At 31.5% G+C, this 22,218-nt stretch overlaps 1 protein-coding gene across 3 annotated transcripts in view; it reads left to right on the top strand.

The window, feature by feature from the left end:
* Positions 1–22,218, top strand: part of LOC118204075 (uncharacterized) — a 184,892-nt gene that overhangs the window by 143,890 nt on the left and 18,784 nt on the right. For all 3 annotated transcript variants that reach the window (XM_085813752.1, XM_085813754.1, XM_085813755.1), the window contains exons 18-19: positions 9,735–9,857; positions 17,401–17,444. In XM_085813752.1, coding sequence (XP_085669878.1) covers positions 9,735–9,857; positions 17,401–17,444 — 167 coding nt within the window. The remainder of the gene's footprint in view (positions 1–9,734; positions 9,858–17,400; positions 17,445–22,218) is intronic.

The following is a 22,218-nucleotide window of genomic DNA, read 5'->3' as shown; positions in this document are numbered from 1 at the left end:
TTCAAAGGAACGACATAGGTTATGAAATTATCTCAGAGTATCCGTGCTGTCGGGTATTTTTTTTATGATTACAAAATTAGAATATAAAATTAGAAAAGATCAAAATGCAATTCAATATATAACAAGGTATTGACACATATAATAAACATGAAATAACAAGAAATATGTTAAGATATGAATTTAAAAAAAATGTTTTAAATTGTTATGTAAGAAGCAAGTTTCTTAGGGAAGTGAACATGTCTTCCCGATCTGGTGACAGTTTGTGTCTTAGAGAGTTCGTTTGCAGATTTATTCTGCTGAACTGTCTTTAAGTCTTTATTTGTTTTCAGTTCAGGCAAATTAGAGTCCGAAAGCAAATAGGCTGGTTTCACACGGTCTATAGACACAGTAGATTTCAGACCGTTAACATCAATTGTGAAAGTTTTGTCCGTTCTAGAAAGGACTTTATGCGGACCTGTGTATGGTTGGCACAGAGGTGGCTTTACTCGATCGACACGTAAGTATAAATGCGTACACGACTTTAAGGTAGCACTTACGTAACATTTTTCTTGGCAATGTGCAGATGTTGCTATTGGATTCAATTGTTGCATTCTATGCCTAAGATTCGTGATAAATTGTGTGTCATACAGAGATATCTTAGATGACGTTATCATATCACTAGGCAGCTTGAGAGTTGTGCCGTACACCAGTTCAGCACAAGATGACTGTAGATCTTCCTTTACGGCTGTCCGAATGCCAAGCATAACAACTGGTAGTGTTTCAGTCCAGTTATTGGTCTCGTGAGCCTTGAGAGAAGATTTTAAATGTCGATGAAATCGTTCAACAATGCCGTTGGACATTGGATGATAGGCTGTTGTTGTGATTCTGTTCGTACCCAAAATGCGCGTAAATTCTGCAAAAAGTGCGGATCTCATTTGAGAACCTTGGTCTGTTGTTATGATCGATGGGCAGCCAAAACGAGATATCCAACAGTTGAAGATGGCTCTGCAAATGGTTTCCGTTTTCATATCCGGGATGGGAATGGCTTCAGGCCTTCTGGAGAATCTATCTATTAGAGTCAAAAGGTACACATTGCCTTCTGATGGAGGTAACGGTCCGACGATATCCATATGGATTTCTGAAAAACGTGCATCAGGAAGAGAGAATGTGCCCAGTGGTGCTTTAGTATGCCTAGTAATTTTCGATTTTTGGCAAGATTCACAGGATTTCACCCAATTTTTGATATGACGTTTCATATCAGGCCATACATAACGAGAACAAATAAGCTTCGTAGTAGCTGCAATTCCTGGATGTGACAGATTATGCAGATGATTAAAGATGAGTCTGCGAAAGGAATTCGGAACAAATGGACGAGGAATGTCAGTTGATATGTCACAAAGAATATTACCATCAGAATATTGGCACGGTTTAAATTCCAGTTTCAAAGATGATGTGTTGTTTTTGAGAAGGTCTTGTACCTCCGGATCATGCCGTTGAGCTTTCGAAAATTTTTTAAAATCCAAAAATGGAGATTTTGTTATGGAATCAATTTCGATTCTTGAAAGAGCGTCAGCAACGACGTTTTTTGAACCTTGCACATGCCTAATATCAGTAGAGTACTGAGAAATAAAATCTAAATGGCGCAATTGTCGAGGTGAACATTTATGAGGGTTCTGTTTAAAAGCGTATATTAACGGTTTTTGATCCGTATAAATTATAAAATTTCTGCCCTCTAACATGTGTCGGAATTTCTTAATTGCAGAATAAATAGAAAATAATTCCCTGTCGTACGCGGACCATTTCTGTTGACTTTTACTGAGTTTCATAGAGAAAAATGCTATAGGTTCCCATGTTTTTTGAGACAACTGCATAAGTGTGTCGCCGATAGCGACGTCTGAGGCATCTACCCAGATGCTTAGCTGGGCTCCGGGAATAGGGTGTCTCAAAAGGGTAGCCTGAGCAATGGCATTTTTGGCAGCAATAAAGGCTTGTTCAGCATTCTCGTTCCAATTTAATTGTGGGGATGAATCCTGAACACGAGAACGAGATTTCTTTTTATTAATATAGCCTTCTAACAATTTTATTAAAGGAGAAAGAATATGTGCTGCTTTAGGTATGAAACATCTATAAAAGTTAAACATGCCTAAAAATCGGCGAAGCTGAGTGAGAGTGGTAGGTTGAGGAAAATCTAAAATACATTTGACTTTGTCAGGAAGAGGTTCAATTCTGTTTTCACTAAGGTGAAAACCTAAGAAATCAATAGATGTTTGACCAAAGGTGCATTTTGAAACATTTATGCAAAGTCCATATTCCTGAAGTTTGGAAAATAAAGCTTTCAAATGCCTGCAATGTTCCTCAGAATCTTTAGAGGCTATGAGCAAGTCATCGACAAAAGCGTAAACACCTTCTAAATCCCGCGTGACTTTATCTATAAAGCGTTGAAAAGTCGCGGATGCATTGCATAAGCCGAATTGCATACGGGTACTTTCGAATAAACCGAATGGTGTGCATATGGCGGTTTTGTGGATGTCGGCTGGGTTAATTGGTATTTGATGGTATGCCTTAATCAGGTCGACATGACTAAAAATTTTAGTACCGTGCAATGCAGCAGTAAAATCGGCTAAACATGGAATAGGGTATTTGTCTTTTATTGTTTGAGCGTTCAATGCTCGATAATCTCCTACAGGTCTCCATTCCAGACTTCCCTTTTTTGGAACCATGTGAAGTGGGGATGCATAATTGCTGCTCGAAGGTCTCAAATGCCCCAATTGCATCATAGTTTGAAATTCTTGTTTTGCTATTTTTAAGCGATCTGGAGCTAACCGACGAGGTTTTGCAACCACAGGTGGACCTTTAGTTATGATATAATGAACGGTGTTATGTTTAACAGGTTGGTTAGGATCTGGTAATCTAGTAACTGAAGGAAATTCTTTTAAAATTTTGTGATATGGTGTATCACTAAATACAGTTTTTACTGAATAAATGCTTGCATTTTTCACGCAACCGACGGTTTTAAAATGCGTTTTTAAATCTTTGAGACATTTGTTTCTGAGATCAGGCACCAATTCAAAGAAATGGAGAAAATCTGCTCCAAGAATGGGTGTACTAACATTTGCTATAAGAAAAGTCCATGTAAACTGTCATCTTAATTTGAAATCCAAAGAAAGTGTTTTTTGACCATAAACATGAATAGTAGAAGAATTAGCAGCGAAAAGTGTTTGTTGGGACGAATTCCGTTTTTGAGAATTATTTGCTGGAAGTAAGGACACGTCAGAGCCGGTATCGACCAAGAATGAAAGGTTTGTTCTACGGTCACGAACGAACAGGCGACGTGAAACTTGAGGCAAAGAATAAGTCGCCTCTATTCTTTGCTGGTTTCGTTTCCCTGCCATGAACAAGGTTTTGTACATTTGTCATCTCTACACTTTTTCCCAAAACGTCTATGATACCAGCAAACAGAATAATCTCTCCTTTTGGAATTGCTTCTTTCCTTATTGCGATCTCCGCGATTTGGCGAGCGACCACGAGAAAGAGAAATGCGATCAATACGTTTGTTTAATTTTTCTATTTGTTTAAATAATTTATCCTCAAGAGACTGATCGACTGTGCGAGAAACGGCACAAGTCCCTGGGGTTGGATTTACTTCTAAAATTCTGTCGGCAATTTCTGCAGCTTTATCTACAGTTAAATTGGAAACCGCTGCCAAAATAGACTGAACAGTCGAAGGCAAACGTTGAAGGAATAATTCTAACATTAAGTTATCAGGAACATTTAAAGATTCTGCTCGACGTTTCATATTTCTAAGCAAATCGGAAGGTTTTCGAGAACCTAATTCTTCTCCAGATAATAATTGGCGAATTTCTTGCTGAGAAGATTCTCCTGAACGATTTATTAACTCAGTTTTGAGCTTTGTATATGGATCAATAGGGTCTGGTTTCATAAGTAAATCCCGTACTAGTGATGCAATATCTGGAGGAAGATGAGAAACTACATAATTATATTTAGTAATGGATTCTGTGATAGGTTTGGGGGTGGCAAGAGCAAAGGTACTTTCACACATAATAAACCATAAAGATGGGTCTGATCGGTTATAAACCGGAATTTGGACGGCATAAACATCAGACATTGTGCAAGGTTTTTAAGCCAAAATAAAAGCAAAAATTTTACTAAAGAAAATGAAATTAAATGATAAGTAGAAAACAGAATTATAAAATGATCTATAATTACTACTCATCTGTGATCCGGAGGACGAAAACCGATGTAATCCATTACTTCTGGTTTGGAGATCTTGAGTGATGGCTTGTAGTCAAAACCGAAAGTGCTTGAGAACTGTTCATACGATTTAACACAGTCCAGGTTACCATTATGGTGTTTTCCGGTTATGTTTTTACCACCAATCCTCGAATTCCATATCACAGATTATGTTCTTACTGCATTAATATAATATTAACAAGACATAGTGCACAATAAAAATTAAATTTAGGAACATCGCGCATACTCCCCGACAGCCTGCCTGTTTCGCTCTGCTCGCTACTCGTAAGAAGCTTCTCCTCTAGGGTTGCCACACTTATCGGAGGGCGCAAGGCGCGCTCCTTATCGCCATCACCACAGGAGTAACTCAAGGGAAATTTTAAGAGGCTCTTTCAGTTCACCCTCATAACGTTTTTAGCCCCTGTCATCCAAGCTGTCATTTTTCTATAACACTGATATCAAGATTAGCACATCTGAAGGGGGCTCATTGGGCTCGGAACAATGGAAAACCAAAACCTCAGGATTCTTCTCAGAACGGATATGTCTGCACTTGAAATTCTCTGATAATATCTCTGCTGACACGATTTCCAACAAAGGTCATGCATTGATGTGGGAGAGAACTTAACCATGCCAGCAATGTTATATTTTAATACAATATTCTGTTGAATCTCCTCTTAATTTTGTACATGTATAGCTTGTGTCAATATATAATATTTTACATTGTATTCGGCATAGAATACCTATATTTAGTTTTGCATCAATAAAACCCAAGGATTACCCATATAAATTAGTTTTGTATCATTAAAATCCATTAACTACCCATATTTGGTTTTGCATCATCAAAACTAACGAACTGACTGAATAACTATCACGTTTTCTTCATTTAATTTATCAAATTTTGGAAAAATGGAAACGATTTCAACCATTGTGACAACCTTTTTGTTAGAATTAACCTTACATAAACTTTCTTCGTTTATGACATTAAGTGCAATTTTTTTTTTTTTTTTTTTTTTATTTTTTTTATGTCTCTAAACTTGAGTTGAAGTCTTAATTATTTGCAAGCCAATGGCAAAAGTAGTCTTTTTAAGTAAATGTCAACAGTGGTTAATATTCTAATACTTTCTTTATTATGTGAAAAGAGTTTTGTTTTTATGTTATGTAATGTAATATTCTTGTGTAAAATAAAAATCTTATCAAGTAATAATATGCTTTTCCACCTGTGTACAAATTCTCAACATGGTAACAGAGCGAATGTTCAGATGATATACAGGAAAGCTTGTTTACAATTATTTGGGAAGAATTGAATTAAAATTTGTCTAAATTATATAAAAAAAGTAAAATGACTGTAGATAAAAATGTAGTTATATTAAGAAATGTTGAAATGTTAGTTCCAAGTATGGCAATTTCAAATAATAATAAAAATTGAGTGATCTGATTTGTATAACATAGTATCAGGAAATAAAAATTTAAGCAATATGAACGAATAATCTAAAAAAATTAGAATGGTTAAAAAAATGCCAAAGTTAAAAAATGTAGAATTTCTTCTGTAGATAAAGGTCCAATGATGCATGTATTAAACTGTACTAATTCTAAAGATGTGTACGATAAACTGTATTCTGTACATGAAAAAAATCTGATCATAAAAATACATCTTGTTTAGGTAAAAGAAAATATTATATCAATGGTAAGTATGAAGAAAGAAAGGGTATAGCTTCTCATATCAGTAAAATGGAACATATGTTAAATTAACTGAAAGAATAAATTTGATGGAAAGATGATAATTTTGGTAGATTCATCAGTGAAATATAAATATTTCATTAGTAGTTGGGAATCTTTGTCAAATGGTGAAAAAACATTATAAAATTTAACAAACAATATTAATTATAGAAGATGGATAAAACTGAATCAGAGATATCAAAACCAATTCAGTTACATTTATTAAATGTAAGAAAAAGAAAGAAAAGACTAAAAGAAAAAACTTGTTTTAATTATGAACATGTTGATCATATTGCTCATTTTTTGTAATAAAATCGACTGAAAAGATTTGTATCAAATGTAATAGTTGAACATTTAACTGATATTTTTAGAAAATTTCCTCAAACAGGTTTGCAAAATGTGTAAAAAAGTAAAGAAAGAAAGTAATCATGGATTTTTTTTTTTTTTTTTTTTCCTGCATAAATAACACTAATAATCAACTAGCATCATTTCTAGTGCTAATGAAACAAAACAGGGTAGTTAATTGGAGAGTTGATTCAGATTCATCATCACATATGGTTAATGATAAACTCTTAATAGATCCTTTGACTGTTAACAGCCAATCAGCTGTAACTCTCAATTCTGCTTCTTGCATTAGAATTTTGCACAACAAATGTTTGATGGTTATGTTCTGGAGATGTGCTACTGGCACGTCAAAAGTGACAATTTTTGTTTGTTGAATGTGTTTTGAAATTACTCTTTTCTGACACTGCATCACTGAAATGCAGACTTCCATTTTAAATATGAAGAGCGCTATTTATGTTTCTGGCCTTGGCAACTGTGTTTGCTGCTAGGTGACTGCAGATGATTCCATTCGAAAATTTGATATTTTTAACCATAGCCTCTTTCGAACATTTTGTCATTTTAGTATGATTTATGTTGTTTACAGTAAATTGAAAAATTCATCTCGGACAAAAAAATATAATTGACTCATGAGCGTTTTTGTGTGATCATTTTTCATAACTTTTAATGTGCATTATCAAGATGAGTGTTTCAGTAAACTTAATTCTTTATAGAACGATAAAGCACCATCCTACAGCACTGTAAAAAACTGGTTGAATGTGTTTGAATGAACTAGAGAATTCAATCGTGGTCGATGTTTGCTCCCAGATAAATTCCTTCAAAGTCGTCCAAAATCAGTTGTTGTGCCAGAAAATATCAATGCTGTGCATGAACTGATAGAGCAAGATCGTCATGAGACATACCATGAGATTGAGGCATCTTCGGGCATTAGTATGACAAGCAATGATAAGATATTACATGAACATTTGGCTGTAAAAATATTTGTTTGCGCTGGATCCCACATAATCTGATGAATGCTCAAAAGAAGGCTCGTATCAATTGGTGCTAGGAAATGTTGGAAAAATAATTTCAAGATGCATCAAAGGCTGTGTATGACATCTACACTGGTGATGAATCATGTTTCGGGCATATGAGCCCGAAACAAAACAGCAGTCGAATGTGTGGGTCTTCCAAGATGATCCAAATCCAACAAAATTTGTTCACAGAAGAAGTACATCGAAGCAAATGGCTGTCTGTTTCTTTGGCACTACCGGTCACACACATTAGAGTAATGTAGGATGGTCAATTGTGAATGGTACACAACCATTTGTTCGCCAGAAGTCATTGGACAAACTTGAAAAAAGCAGAAGAAAAGGCAAATCATTCTACATCATGACAGTGTGAGCTTTTACACATCGGCTCAAACCAAGGAATTTTTGACAGGCCAAAACATAGAATTGATGGGTCAGCAGCCATACAGTCCTGATTTGGCACCCAATGACATTTTTATTCCCGCACATCAAAAATAAATTACGTGGTCAGAGATTTGTGACACCCGACGAAGTGGCTGATTGTTTTGGAGTTACCTCAATTGGAGTGAAAAAAGCACTTCAAAAATTGGTTCAAATGCGTGAAAAAGTGTATTGATTTTGTGGAGAATATTTTGAGAAACAATAAAAACCAGTTTCAATCATAAACATTTGTTTCTTCATTATTAGGCCAGAAATATAAGTAGCAACCCTTGTATTGTTTACTTTGGCAGGTACTATCAACACTTTTATTTTGTTGAAACAGTTTACAAATATCCTGTATATATAAAATAAAATTATTAATAGCCTATAAAGTCCCCTTAATTGTTTGACTATTTTTGTTTTCTATCTAAAAATAGTAAAGTGTTTGTAATAATGCTTTCTGAAATGCATCTTTCCAGAACTAAGATTTTCATACACTTCTTATATGACATAGGTTATGCACATACTTACGTACCAAACAAAATTAAAGCAAAACTCTGTATCCAATAACCAATTCATATTCAAAGCAATAATAAATGGTTATGGTCCTCTACTGAAAAACAAAGGAACTTTACCTTTTATTAATCTTCTATAGTAACTTAATCTTTCTTCTTTGAATGCTTGCCTTTGCCTTGCAAACATGTAACCTGCAAGTTGTAAAAAATTATATAAATTCCTGCTTTGATTATATGATTTTACTGTAACATGCTTTAAATTTAAAACAGATTAAAAGGCCATAACTTGATTCAGCACTATTATCTTTTACATCATGCATAAATTTGTATCACACATAATATTTATGTAGATATTTTTGCTGAAATGTTTTCTTATGAAATTATTTAATTTGATTGTTTCTCCATCATTCAATTCAGCTGGCTACACAAGTATAATATGTCAATGAAAAAAAGAGATTAAAACCGTGATTGTTATGAAAAAAATTTAGGCTGTAATTTTTTTTTTTTTTTTTTTTTCAGATAATTGTCCCACAAACAAAATTTTAGATCACTAAATATGTACTTGAGCACACAACAGGCATTTTCTGTCAGAATATTGGTAATAATAAGTATTATAGCTTAGAGAAATTAAATTATTAAAATTGTTCTTAAAGCGGGAATGATGAGGAAAGATAAAAGTTGTTTCTCCTTGGGAAATATTAGATACCCATCATTTATATTTATTATTTTTTTTTAAATAATGATAAAAATTTTTAAAAAAATGAGTATTTTTTTTTAAAATAATGATAAAAAAAGTACTTTTATTACAATTTTATTATTTTCTTATATCTTTAAATTTGTTTCCCAAAATAGCTCTTATTACAAGTTAATTAACATAGATGTATTATTAGCTACATTTTATGGCATTTCAATCTTATTTATTATCTTAATTTTTTTTTCAAAATTCATGTTGTAGAAAAATGAAAATGTTAAATAATATCTAAATGGTTTCAAAGACTAATTCAAGAAGCACTTATACAACAATAGAATGTTAGTTAACTTTTAAGATAAAAACTACCTTTTATTACCTTGTTATTTTATTACCTTTAATATTGTCACCTTTTATTAATGAATTCTTTCAGCAGAGATAACTGTTTGATGTTTCTTTAAATTAAATTTACTATTGGTAACTCAAGATTTATATGCTTTTAGCTCATTCTACTTCTTAGTCATAGTTTATTTACAGTTTAGCTTATTTAATATTGAAATTTCTGTACTGTATTGATGTTAGTTGAGATTTTTTTAAAAATTTTCAGCATTTGTACATTATTTGCACATTAAGGCACCAAATTTCTATTACTTCTAGCAGATCTCTCATTTCAAAGTCTAGCTATTCTTTAGTGGTGCTAAACAGAACTTTGTTAAGAAAAGATTTTTTATTGAAACTTATAACTTAATCTTATAACTTAAGTTATTATACTTACTTAAGAATAAACTTAAGTTTTTTTTTTTTCTTTTAAAGATTCTCTTTGCTTCAAAAACTACAGATATCGCTGATTTCATCAAGCATATTTCATCAGTCGTATATAGAAATAAAAAGAATACTTTTGATTATAAGCCTTCTTCTCAAAGTGAAATAACTGAAGTTTGTATCAAAACTTTCATTTTCTTGTTCAAATTTAATGCTGTAAAATGAAATTTAAAAGATATAATTAGAAGATTTTGATGGTTATTATAAAACACTTCTGAATTGTAATTTATAATTAAGATGTATCTTGACCACTTAGAGATTTTGAAATTTAGATATTATAGCAATATATTAGCCATATGTTAATTACCCAACTCTTGTTTTATGTTGTTGCAGCATTCCTGCAGGGAATGACAAATATGTCAAACTAATGTAAAGCAAATCCATAATATAATATAAACAAAGGTATATATTCCATTTATCCAAAGGTTTATTAGAACCTTGAAGTAGATGTTAATGTTTTCATATGTCAATTTCATGTTCTTTTATTAATGAATAAAAAATATTGTTTTTGGCAATATTTTTTATTCATTAATAACTATTGTTTTTGGCAATATTTTTTATTCATTAATAAATTGGCAAAATATTGTTTTCACTTCAGTTTTAGAAAATATTTTTTTTGCAATCCTTTTAATAAATAGAGAAGTCTTCACTAGCAAAATATTGCTGTCACACCAGGTTTTTTAGAAAATATTTATTGCAATCCTTTTAATAAATCGAGAAGTTTCCGCATGGTTTTAATTTCTGATGGAATAATAGAGTGAGATTTTAAAATGCTGTTTCAATTAAGACTTTATTATAAATTTGATTATTTTCTTTGTAAAGAAAACTGCAGTATTTATATCGGAATCATGCAAGACGTAATTAATACCTTGCAGAATTTCCCTGAAAGCTAAGAAATTTTGCCTTATGGCTATATTTTGTAAAATTGAATTCAAGTACCCCCCAGAAGGTTTCAATGAATTATAGGTGTTTCTCTTCCTCTCTGAATTCTATGGAAATCTTTGTAATAAGATGAGTAGATCGCAGTAATTAACATGGCTGAAATAATGCATTAACCCATTCACAAACTAAGCAGAGATAAATTTATTTATTATTCATTAGAATATACCCTATTATCCATATATTGTTTTTATAATATTAATATTCAAGAAATATGACTGTAAACTCACAATAATACAATTGCCGTACATTCAAAAATAAATTCCGAGAGGTAAAGGATGTTAAGAGAATAGATATATCTAGAATTTACAGCATCTTCATCTGTGATGAAGCAATAGGAAATGATACAAGTTATTCAGCACCCAGGAAGAGGACTGTGTAATACAAAAGGGGGCTCTTAAATAATAACTGATCAACAGAATGGTTCCTTACTCATTAAGTATTTTTACACTCATTCACTTAAAAGTATCCCAGTAGAAAACTAAAATTAGCAATGAAATTTCTTCTAGGTAGTAAAGAGCACTGAATTTGAATCATTTGAATTTTGTTTAATCTAGATGGTTATTCTTAAAAGACAGCAACCAGAACTGCAGAGGAAACCTTAGAAAACTGAAAGTGACATGTCATTCCAATTCTGGCAGTTAAAGTTTATAAATTGTTTATGAAAGCTTCAGTGTTATTTAACATAGTTTGAGCATGTGAATCAGATTTATTTATTTATTTGTTTTGATATGTTAATCTCCAAGAAAATGCATTCTTTCAAAGAATGCTTTATTTCAGCAATGTATTAGGATTATACTAATTGTTTTTACTGAAATCAGTAAATCCAGTTTGTCGATTGGAAAATATATTACTAAAAAGACAAAAACTGGTGAACAAATTAGCAGGATTATAGATGGAGATATATTCACATTAAAATAAAATAACTAGAATGAAGAAACTTCTTTAAAAAAAAACAAGAATTGTAAAAAAAATAAGAACTAAATAAAAATAAATATAGGATTTTTTTTTTTAATTTTTACTTTGTAGAAGAATAAAATTTATTTCCAAACTGATTTTTGTAAGTGGTCTATTTATAAATTTAATAAAGCAATATTTTAAGCTAATAGTGGATTTAATAATACTGTCTTACAAAATGGAAATACAAATTAAATGCTGCAAAGAAGCTATATTCCATATTTTGTAGCTTACATTTTGCATCTGTCAAATATGAGAAATTGTTGGTTGTGCATTAGCACTGAAGGCGTAATGAGTACGTTTCCTCAAGCACAGAATTAAAGAATCATAAGTCAAAAGATTAACTATGAATTCTTTATTTAATAAAATAGGATAATTCTGCTTAACTTAAGCATAACAAAAGTAATAATGTTCAAGGACATTAAAATTGAAGTATTCAAAAGAATAACTTACATAGAATCATCATCAGTACTAAATATCATCAGGCTCACCTATATTATGCAATAAGAAAAATAAACAGGAACATACTTTGCCATCGTACCTGAAAGAGAAGAAAGTACTACTGGATTAGACCTTTGGCCAGGTACAAGTAGCTAGGGTGAAAATCAAATATACTGCATTGCACATGAGCTTTACTTTCTCTCACCAATATATACCTTGGCGCACGTTCGTTTCGTATGCCTTTCGAGTTTCATTATGCAAAATACATAAATTTATGCTAACATTGCCCCTGTTTTGCTAATGAAACTCATACCAATTGTAATTCATTCCTGCAAAACTGAAATTTAGCTTTAGGAATTGGTTTAGTCATAATATCAGCAACCATTTCCTCTGTTGAAAGATAAGCAAGTTTTACTATTCCTTTGTTATTCAAGTCGCGTATATGATGAACTTTTGTATCAATATGTTTTGTGCGTGAACTGAATTTTTCATATTCTACAAGTCTTATAGTAGACTGATTATCTTCAAATACCTTTATCGGTAGAGTTTGGGGTAGATTGAAATCTTCTGTTAATTTTAATAGCCATAATAGTTCTTGCGTAGCTTGCGATAGTGCAACATATTCAGCTTCTGCTGAGGATAAAGAAACACAAGTTTGTTTTCTTGAAAACCATGAAATACAGTTCCTTCCTAATAAAATAACACTTCCTGATGTAGATTTTCTATCTTCAATATCTTGTCCCCAATCAGCATCTGAATAAACTGTAATATTAGGTTCTTCACTCGACGAAATTTGTAAGGATAGGTTCTTTGTCGTATTTAAGTATCTAATGATTCTTTTAACAGCATTCCAGTCCTTTTGACGTGGATTATTACACCTTCTGCTGAGTATGTGAGTTGAAGCTGTGATATCTGGTCTTGTGATAGACGATATATACAAAAGACTTCCAATAGCTTGGCGAAATTTATCATTTGAAGTTAGGAGATTTTCTTCCTTGTTTAGGTTATAATAGTTCATTTCCATTGGTGTGCTAGCGTGTTTCGCTTCTTCAAGTTGAAATTGCTTGACAAGTTGATTTATTTTATTTTTCTGTGATAAGAGAGAACTTCCATCTTCCTTGCGATTTATTTCCATGCCTAAGAAATATTTAGCTTCACCAAGATGTGTTATTTGGTAACATTTCTTTAAATCATTAATTGTTTGAAGAATTAGTCCTTCTTCTGTAGAACTTATTACGATGTCATCAACATACACTATTAATTTAATTCTTTTATCACGAACCACTTTTGTGAAAAGACATTGATCTGCTTTGCTTTGACTGAACCCCAGATTCTTCAGTGTATTTTCAATTTCTGCATTCCAGCACCTAGCTGCTTGTTTGAGACCATAAATCGACTTCTGTAATTTACAAACTTTATGTCTTTCTTCCGGAACCACGAATCCTTCTGGTTGTTCCATATATATTTCTTCATTTAAGTTGCCGTACAAAAAAGCTGTTTTAACAACTAGTTGATGTACCTTGGCATTATTATACGCTGCCCATGTTAAGAAAACTCTTATCGTAGTGTGTTTCACTACTGGTGAAAAAGTTTCATCATAATCACTGCCGTATTTTTGAGTAAATCCTTTGGCTACTAAGCGTGCTTTGTATTTTATATTTTTACCAGTTTGATCATATTTTGTCTTAAACACCCATTTGCTGCCTACTGCATGTTTTCCTGTTGGTAATTCTGTAAGTTTATAGGTTTCATTTTCTTTTAGAGAATGTATTTCTTCTTGCATAGCCTTGATCCAAGCTTCTTGTTCACGTTTTGGTAAGTTTAGAATTTCTTCAAAGCTTTCTGGATCTTTAATTTTAAGTAAGATTGATTCTTCGTCTTCTGCTTTATAAGAGAATCTTTCCGGTGGGACCACTTTGGTTGATCTGCTAGAAACCCTTCTTTCTACATTTTCTTCACATTTAATTAACTCTTCGGAACTGTTTGAATCTTCTGTAAAATCATCGCCAAGAGATGTTTCTTCATTATTTTCTTCATCATCTTGCGAGTTATTGAAGTGAATTAATTCTAAATCTTCAGCATTATTTTCTGCAAGTTTGTCAGGTAAAGACGCGTTTTCTGAAAATTTAACAGTTCTACTTACTATTATTTTTCTTCCATCTACATAAATCCTGTATCCCTTACTTCGTGAATCATATCCTATGAATATTCCTTCTTCGGCTCTGTTGTCGAATTTGCGCCGTTTTTGTTTGCTCACGTAATAAAATGCTTTACAGCCAAATACTCGTAAGTGACTTAAGTTTGGTTTTCTACCATTCCACAATTCAGATGGTGTTCTATCTGTGGCTTTAGTTGGTAACCTATTTTGAAGATATGCAGCAGTAGCTGCTGCTTCAGCCCAGAATCCTTTCGGTAATTTAGAGTTTATTAGCATAGCTTTTGTCATTTCTATTAAAGAGCAATTTTTCCTTTCTGCGACGCCGTTCTGTGCCGGACAATAAGGAACTGAAGTTTGGTGAAAAATGCCGAGTTTCTTTAAATAATTTTCAGTACTTTTGTTACAGTATTCTGTACCGTTGTCGGATCTGAGAACCTTTATTTTCTTTCTAAATTTATTTGTTGTCGATGCAACGTACTGTTTAAGTTTGTCGAATACTTCATCTTTTTGAAGTAATAAAATAAATTTGAGTATAACGTGAATAGTCATCAATGAAAGTTACGAAATATCTTTTCCCTCCTAAGCTGTTGACTTCAATTGGCCCACACACATCTGTGTGCACTAAATCCAGTGGATTTTTAGATCTAAAACTAGTTTTGGGATAAGGTGTTTCAGTTAGTTTCGCTTTTACACAAGTAGAACATTCCACACTATGAGTGCATTTGCCAAGTTTAATGCCGTCTGCCAAATCATTTTTCTCAAGTGTTTTTATGGCATCTATATTTCTGTGGCCTAATCTTTGATGCCATTTTAGTATACAGTTCGTATTTGAACATGAAACATTATTAGCTAAGTATGCTTTCTCATCAATTGGGTTTACGGTCAATTTATATAAACCTTGCTGAGCGTTGCCGTCGGCTACGAGTATATTGTTATGCTTTATGCAACACTTATTACTATCAAATGTAACAATGCAACCTTTATTGGTAACAGATTGAACAGAAAGTAAATTACTATCTAAACCTGGTACATACAATACATTTTCCAATTTTATTTGTGTAACCTGACCCTTTAAGTTTTGAACTTTAAAATAACCTTCACCAATACCATAAGAATTTAATTTAGCACCATTGGCTACAGTTACTATTTGTTTATTAGAGTCATTTAACTGAGAGAAAAAATTTTTATCACTCGTCATACGATATGAGGCTCCTGAGTCGATAACCCATTCTTGCGTTTGCGTGTTTTCATGTTTATTTTCCACTTTTAGAACTTGATTAAACTGAATCTGTGTATTTTCAGTTTCAATACTTTTTTTAAAATACTTATTTTCTTCAAGTTTTGTTATGTTTTCTACACTTTGCGTATTTGCTATTTGGCATGCATTACTTTTATAATTTTGAGAATAATTTCTTACTTTACTATTATTTACATCTGTTTTCGGGGAAGTTCTAGCGTAGCGTTTTAAATGAAAACAGTCATTTATCGTATGGTTATTTCTCTTACAATAAGTACAAAATTGTGTAGCATACTTTGGTTTATTTTCGCTTTTACTTTTTAAAGCAACTGAATCGTACTTTTGAACTTTCTTAGTTTCCACACGTCTACAATACTCATCTATTAGTTTGTTTTTAACATATTCTAGCAACAATTCAGCTTCCGATTTACTTTGTATTGCAGTTATTAAGGTGTTGTATGAATTTGGTAAAGAACATAGTAGTATTGCTATTAAGTTATTTTCTTTAATTTCTTCACCTATACTACGCAGCTTTTCAGCCAATTCTAGTACTCCTTTACAATTCTAGCCAATTCTAGTACACTGCTATATTACAGAGATATGTTCCTGCGATCATTCTTTAACCAAATAGTATCAGTTTCCGGTTTTTCTTCGAATACAGCATCATCTAAACCTTCTTTTATTAGAAGTTGTTTTATTTTAAATTTCCACACTGAATAATTTTCATCTGTTAATTTTTCTATACAAATTGATTCTTTTAGAATAGACATTATTATTTGTTACAATTATTCTTATAAACTTTGTAACTAGTTTTTTTTTTTCAACAAAGACTTTATGCCCCTGGAATCTTACAACATTACAAAATTTCAATTTCTCAGTCTCATAATCTTTTGTTGGTTGTGCATTAGCACTGAAGGCGTAATCAATACGTTTTCTCAAGCACAGAATTAAAGAATCAGAAGTCAAAAGATTAACTATGAATTCTTTATTTAATAAAATAGGATAATTCTGCTTAACTTAAGCATAACAAAAGTAATAATGTTCAAGGACATTAAAATTGAAGTATTCAAAAGAATAACTTACATAGAATCATCATCAGTACTAAATATCATCAGGCTCACCTATATTATGCAATAAGAAAAATAAACAGGAACATACTTTGCCATCGTACCTGAAAGAGAAGAAAGTACTACTGGATTAGACCTTTGGCCAGGTACAAGTAGCTAGGGTGAAAATCAAATATACTGCATTGCACACGAGCTTTACTTTCTCTCGCCAATATATACCTTGGCGCACGTTCGTTTCGTATGCCTTTCGAGTTTCATTATGCAAAATACCTAAATTTATGCTAACAGAAATCTTATAAGCAAAAATATATCTCATATTTTAAGTATAATAGTTTTTTTTATTATTATTATTTTAAGTATAATAGTTTTCAAGATTTTGTTTCATCACATATCTTGGTTTGTGCCTCTAAAGATTACCAAATTTTCGGTCTTTTTCGTTCTTTCTTTCTTTTTCATGACTTTAGAATAATGTACTTGTATTGTGCTAATTTTGACAGTGGTATTACATTACATGAAATTTGATAGTACTTTATTCATCATTTTAGGTATTTATACTGCTATATTACAGAGTAAAATCTCATCATTGTTTATTTTTATGAATTCATTCCTATTTATTTAAATTTAATTATCTGTGGTAGCATTTTAGCCATGACTGTTATACTACTTTCTTAGAACTCTGTAATGCATATTTATTTATTATATGCAGTAGTTTTATTTACTGTATTTGAAATTTGCTAAATGGTTAATCTTTATTGATTAAACAAAGTAGTAACAATATGATAGGATATTGTTTCATATTGGATTGTTAATTATATTGTTCCTATCATATTATTAATGCCTTTTTAATTATTATTTCAGAAAGAAATTTTCTTGGCTTCATTCCCATCACTGAATCCATACACGTAAGAAGCATTTTAATATGTAACAGCATAGCTGCCATTTATCTCTCCTAGTTTTCTATCTTGTCTTCCTGTCTGTTGGTAGACTACCGGATCTCATAGTTTTTAATTTTTAACCTTGTTAAAGAAGACATTTTCTAGAAATGAATAAAAATTATTGAATTTTTTAAACTTCAAATTATTAAAATTCTATTTGCATACCCCTACCGATTTTCAGCATATTTTTTTATTAATTTTTATTTTATCTGAATTGTCATAATCTACTGTAGTCATTTGGGAACCTTTAATAAGAATCTTTCAAAGTTTAATCAGTTAATATTTGTATTTAGTTTTAATATCTATCTGTACAGTAGTACATAAAATTAAATTTTACTTGATCTGAATTGTCTTAATCTACTGGAGAAATTGGAACCTTTTATAAGCTTTAACCAATGTTTATTAGTTAATATTTATATTTAATTTTGTTTTTCATCAATATCATCAATGTGCATTACTATATTTATCCATATTATAAAATAAAGTCTATAAAATAATTTCTGGTCCATAAAATAATTCATTTTATTGTTCATTGTATTTAAAAATACTTTATTTATTTAAGTATTTTTAAATACAATGAACAATATAACAAATAAGGCTTTTCTTTCCTTCTGAAGATTTTACTCATTACAGAAGCTGAAGAAAATTACAAAATGAAATTAATCAAAGAACATAAAATGTAGAATATCTGATTAAGTGGTTGTATATTACACACCAGTATAATAAAATATAAATAATCTGAATAATGTATTAGAAAGGGAATTTAAGTCCTTTTAGATTCTTTTAGGAGAGCATTGCTGCACGGTGCCAAACCTCATGAGAACTGCCAGTTTTCATGTGAGGAAGCTCTTAGTTTTTCATGTTTCAAGATTAGCAGTTATGTAATAATGACTGTGCTATTGTAGTATATGAAAATATTTCATTAGCTTAGTTAAATTATTTTCCAATTATAATATGTTTGTAGAGTCACACTTTCTTTGGTAGCATAAACTAGTGAGCTCTAATCTTGTTGTAAACTGTAGACAGACAAAGTCAGAAGAAAGGTGTAAGTAGCCATTTTATTTGAACACAAAGAAATAACAGTGATCGAACTTGGGCTTGCACAAGCCATACACTTCTGGCTTAACATAAATATATAAACTGGTGAACAAATTAGCAGGATTAAAAATACAAAAACTGATAAATATAAAATATATGATGTTGAACTAATTCATATGTAATAGATTAACCTAATGGCTTACAGGATAATTTAAATGCATAGGAAAGGCTTTCTTGTAGAAACCAGTGAGACAAGCCCAATGGCTAGAAGCACTCGATGCCACCGACTTAAATTGCTAATAATCATGTTACAATGTAGTCGGAAGTAGGCAGAACACATTCTAAAAGTAACTTGCGTGACCTTCGCTTAAATAGCCCTTCTTTCTCCTTCAATCTAAATAAACACTCATTATCCCATTTACATTCTGGCATGAAAAGCATGGGTGAAAAGAGAATGATAGAAAAGTAACTGAACTTAAAATTAACTATATTAAATAAGTAGATAAAACCTCACGTTTATTATTATATGTGAAAATATTCCATTAGCTCGGATAAAATTATTTTCAAATTATAACATTTTTTCAATTTATAACACATTATCATAACAAGGAAGATTTTGTGACAAAATGAAAAATTTAAATTCCGAATGCATTTTTGTCGCCTGTTTTAGAGAAATTTTTTGTAATATTGGTAATGATCATTGTCAATTTTCTGCCTTTTGCAGTGTTTATTTCAATGTATATTATTGCCCAAAAAATATTTACAGTTAAAAGTATTTAATTTTAATGAATTAATTTGATCTATTACTAATTTTTATTAATAAATTATAAATTTACTTTTTTTCTCTCTCATTCTTTCTCTTCATAAATGGATATTTTATAACTATCAAATATCTCAGCTTCAAGAGATACTTTCTTTTGACAGTAAACCTCACTTAAATAAAAAATTATTGATATACTACAAATGTTTCACATTATAATAAAAAGCACTTAATTGTAAAATGCAATAAAAATTATAACCTGTATTATATTCTGTAGTCTTATGTTATTGAAAGTAATTCTAAGTAGTTATTAATTAATATAAGTTTATGCTGTGTAGGAAAAGTAGTGTTATATTTCGTCCATATATTTTTATATAAGCTGTAAAAAATTTACTTACTATTCTTATAATTTCAGGCTGACTGTTTTCTACTTTCTCCAATTATGAGATTAATTAGCATGTTATTGTTGCTCAAAATATCTGAACTGAAAGATGGCTTAGTAATAATTACTATGCTAACATGCATTACTTGAAATGTTTTGTGCATTTTCCAGTTTAAATGCTTTAGTGTTGATATACTTTTATTTGGGGCACCCTCATATTGCTATCCTAAGAAAACTATATCCACGCCAAACCAAAATGCATGCTGTTGTTTATAAAAAAATTTTATTCAAACTGCTTGTTGTTGTTGTCTTCTTAACACTTTTAAAATTATATAAAGTCCATAATCCGAACTCGTCAGGACTTCGGCGATTCCGGATTAAGGTTTTTTCCGGATTATAGACCATCAATTTAAATCTAGTAAGATGACATGCAGAAATTATACAATTAAATATATGAAACCGTAATTTATGAAATAAAGAGCAATTATAATCTAAACGGTATCAAAATTTGCAAAAAAAAAGCTTAATATTTATTTGTTTATTTTATTAAACATTTCTTTCAATGTAAGTTGTTTAAGTTGCTTCGTTTTTGTGCTAATACTTTCTCTTTAATTCTATAAATAGACATAATTTCTTGTCCAATTATCAAGTTCCACTGTTCAAGTTCTGTAATTGCTGTGTCGAGAATACCGACTAACTTGTCAATCGAAATTTTTTCGTTTTCAATAACCTCTCTGTCACTTTCTTCACTATCAGAAGCGGTATTTTCTGGATCTAGAACCATACTACAGATTTCGCCGTCTGTTAATTGATTGATGATTGGGGCATTGTCTTCACAATGAAAAACTTCTGTTACATCATCTTCATTTATTACCGCTTCTCCACATTTCTTTATAAAATCCAGTAACTGGGAAATTTCATCTTTAGTTTGCGATGTCCGAAAACCTTCAAATTCGTGGCTATCATCTTCATCGTCCTCACCATGAAATATGGTAGCTGGTCATAAATTATGCCAAGCAGTTTTTAACGTATCTGGAAACACATCCTCCCATGATCTTGCGATGCTCCACATAGCAGATTTTATGCTAAAAAATTTCAAAAAGTCTTGAATTGTCTTGCCAGACTAGAAGAAAAACATGCTAATGTGACAATCAAAATTGTAAATGTGACAATCAAAATTGTAAAAACAACCTTGTATTTAGCGTAAGTATATTGAAACACTCAATCGATTTCGAGGGCAGCTAAAGGTCCCTCCTCATCAGGAGAAAGAAATACCTAGAAAGAAGAAAACTAAAGGGGAAGGAGTCTCAGAAACACGTGGTCCTTATCTCACTGCACGTGGTTATAACCGGATTTTTAATCAGAGTTACACTGGCCGTCAACTTTTACTGAGCCAGGCTATCTGATCAAACATGTAACACAAAGGACAAAGAATTAGCGAAGTTAAAAATAGGGAGCGAGGGGCAACTGCACCTCAAAAGGTGCTTCTTTTATGCCATCTTCATTTATTACTGCTCCTCCACATTTCTTTACAAAATCCATTAATTGGAAAATTTCACCTTTGTTTTGCAATATCCGAAAACCTTTAAAATGTGCGGCTATCATCATCAAATTTAGCTATTGTTCACTATACATATTTGTCTATGCATCATGAGCTTGGCGACTAATGACAAGTTGTTCCATTAAATTTTATCTTGCTTCTATTGCACACTTGAATTGTATTAGTTTAGTTATTTATTATACTTATAATTCAATTTCTTGCACATGCTTAAGGCTTATCAGAGTTCTGAATAAATAAATTCCCACCATATGTGGTAAGCCTAGTCGGTGCTCTAGATATCTCACCGCCTGATGCAGTCTCTGTGGGTCCTAAATTCTGCAACACGGTGCTGCCTTACGAACCCTGGTGCTCGTTCTAGGTTTATGGGATTAACAAATCAGTTATTCTTAATTCAAATAGCCCTAAATATAATCTTTGGATCTATGAGTATCATCAACAAAATCTATTTTTAGCATATAGAAAGAAATTTTTGTTAAATTTTTCCTCGTCAAGATGTTTTAGCGCATTTAACTTGAATCTGTAATCATCGCTAAGCATAATGTCAACATAAAAGGTTACCATAATCCTTTGTTATTAAATTGCTACATAAAAAAAATTGTTTGTGCATCGCTGCATGATTCATTATTCAAGTTGTCATGTATTGATTAACACGAGGTGATGAAAGGGAAGTATAATAAACAATGATTCACCAGGTTGGTGTCAGATCAACAATGTATCTATATATAATGTTTCTGTTTGAGATGTGTGCCAAGTAGATGCGCAGCAATGGAGCCAAATTACTGATCGTACAAATTTATGCTAAAATGATTGTTTCTTAATAACAAGGTATTTTATTTAGTGTTGAAGTGAAATTAGGAATCGGGACTCTCCAAATGTTTTTATTATGCATGGAGTGGGGAATCAAATGTGCATGCGTAAAGCCTACCAGAAAAACGTTGTTGGTTTTGAGGTCCATATTTTAGGTCATTCCGGATAATGGACGTTTGTTAGTGTTGGAGTG

The sequence above is a fragment of the Stegodyphus dumicola genome, chromosome 3 (genome assembly GCF_044657685.1).
Source record: "Stegodyphus dumicola isolate Sdum_Otavi_A_Nest chromosome 3, ASM4465768v1".
In the NCBI taxonomy this organism is placed as follows: domain Eukaryota; kingdom Metazoa; phylum Arthropoda; class Arachnida; order Araneae; family Eresidae; genus Stegodyphus; species Stegodyphus dumicola.
The sequence above is the reverse complement of the archived record's forward strand: the minus strand, read 5'-3'. Positions and strand labels throughout refer to the sequence as shown.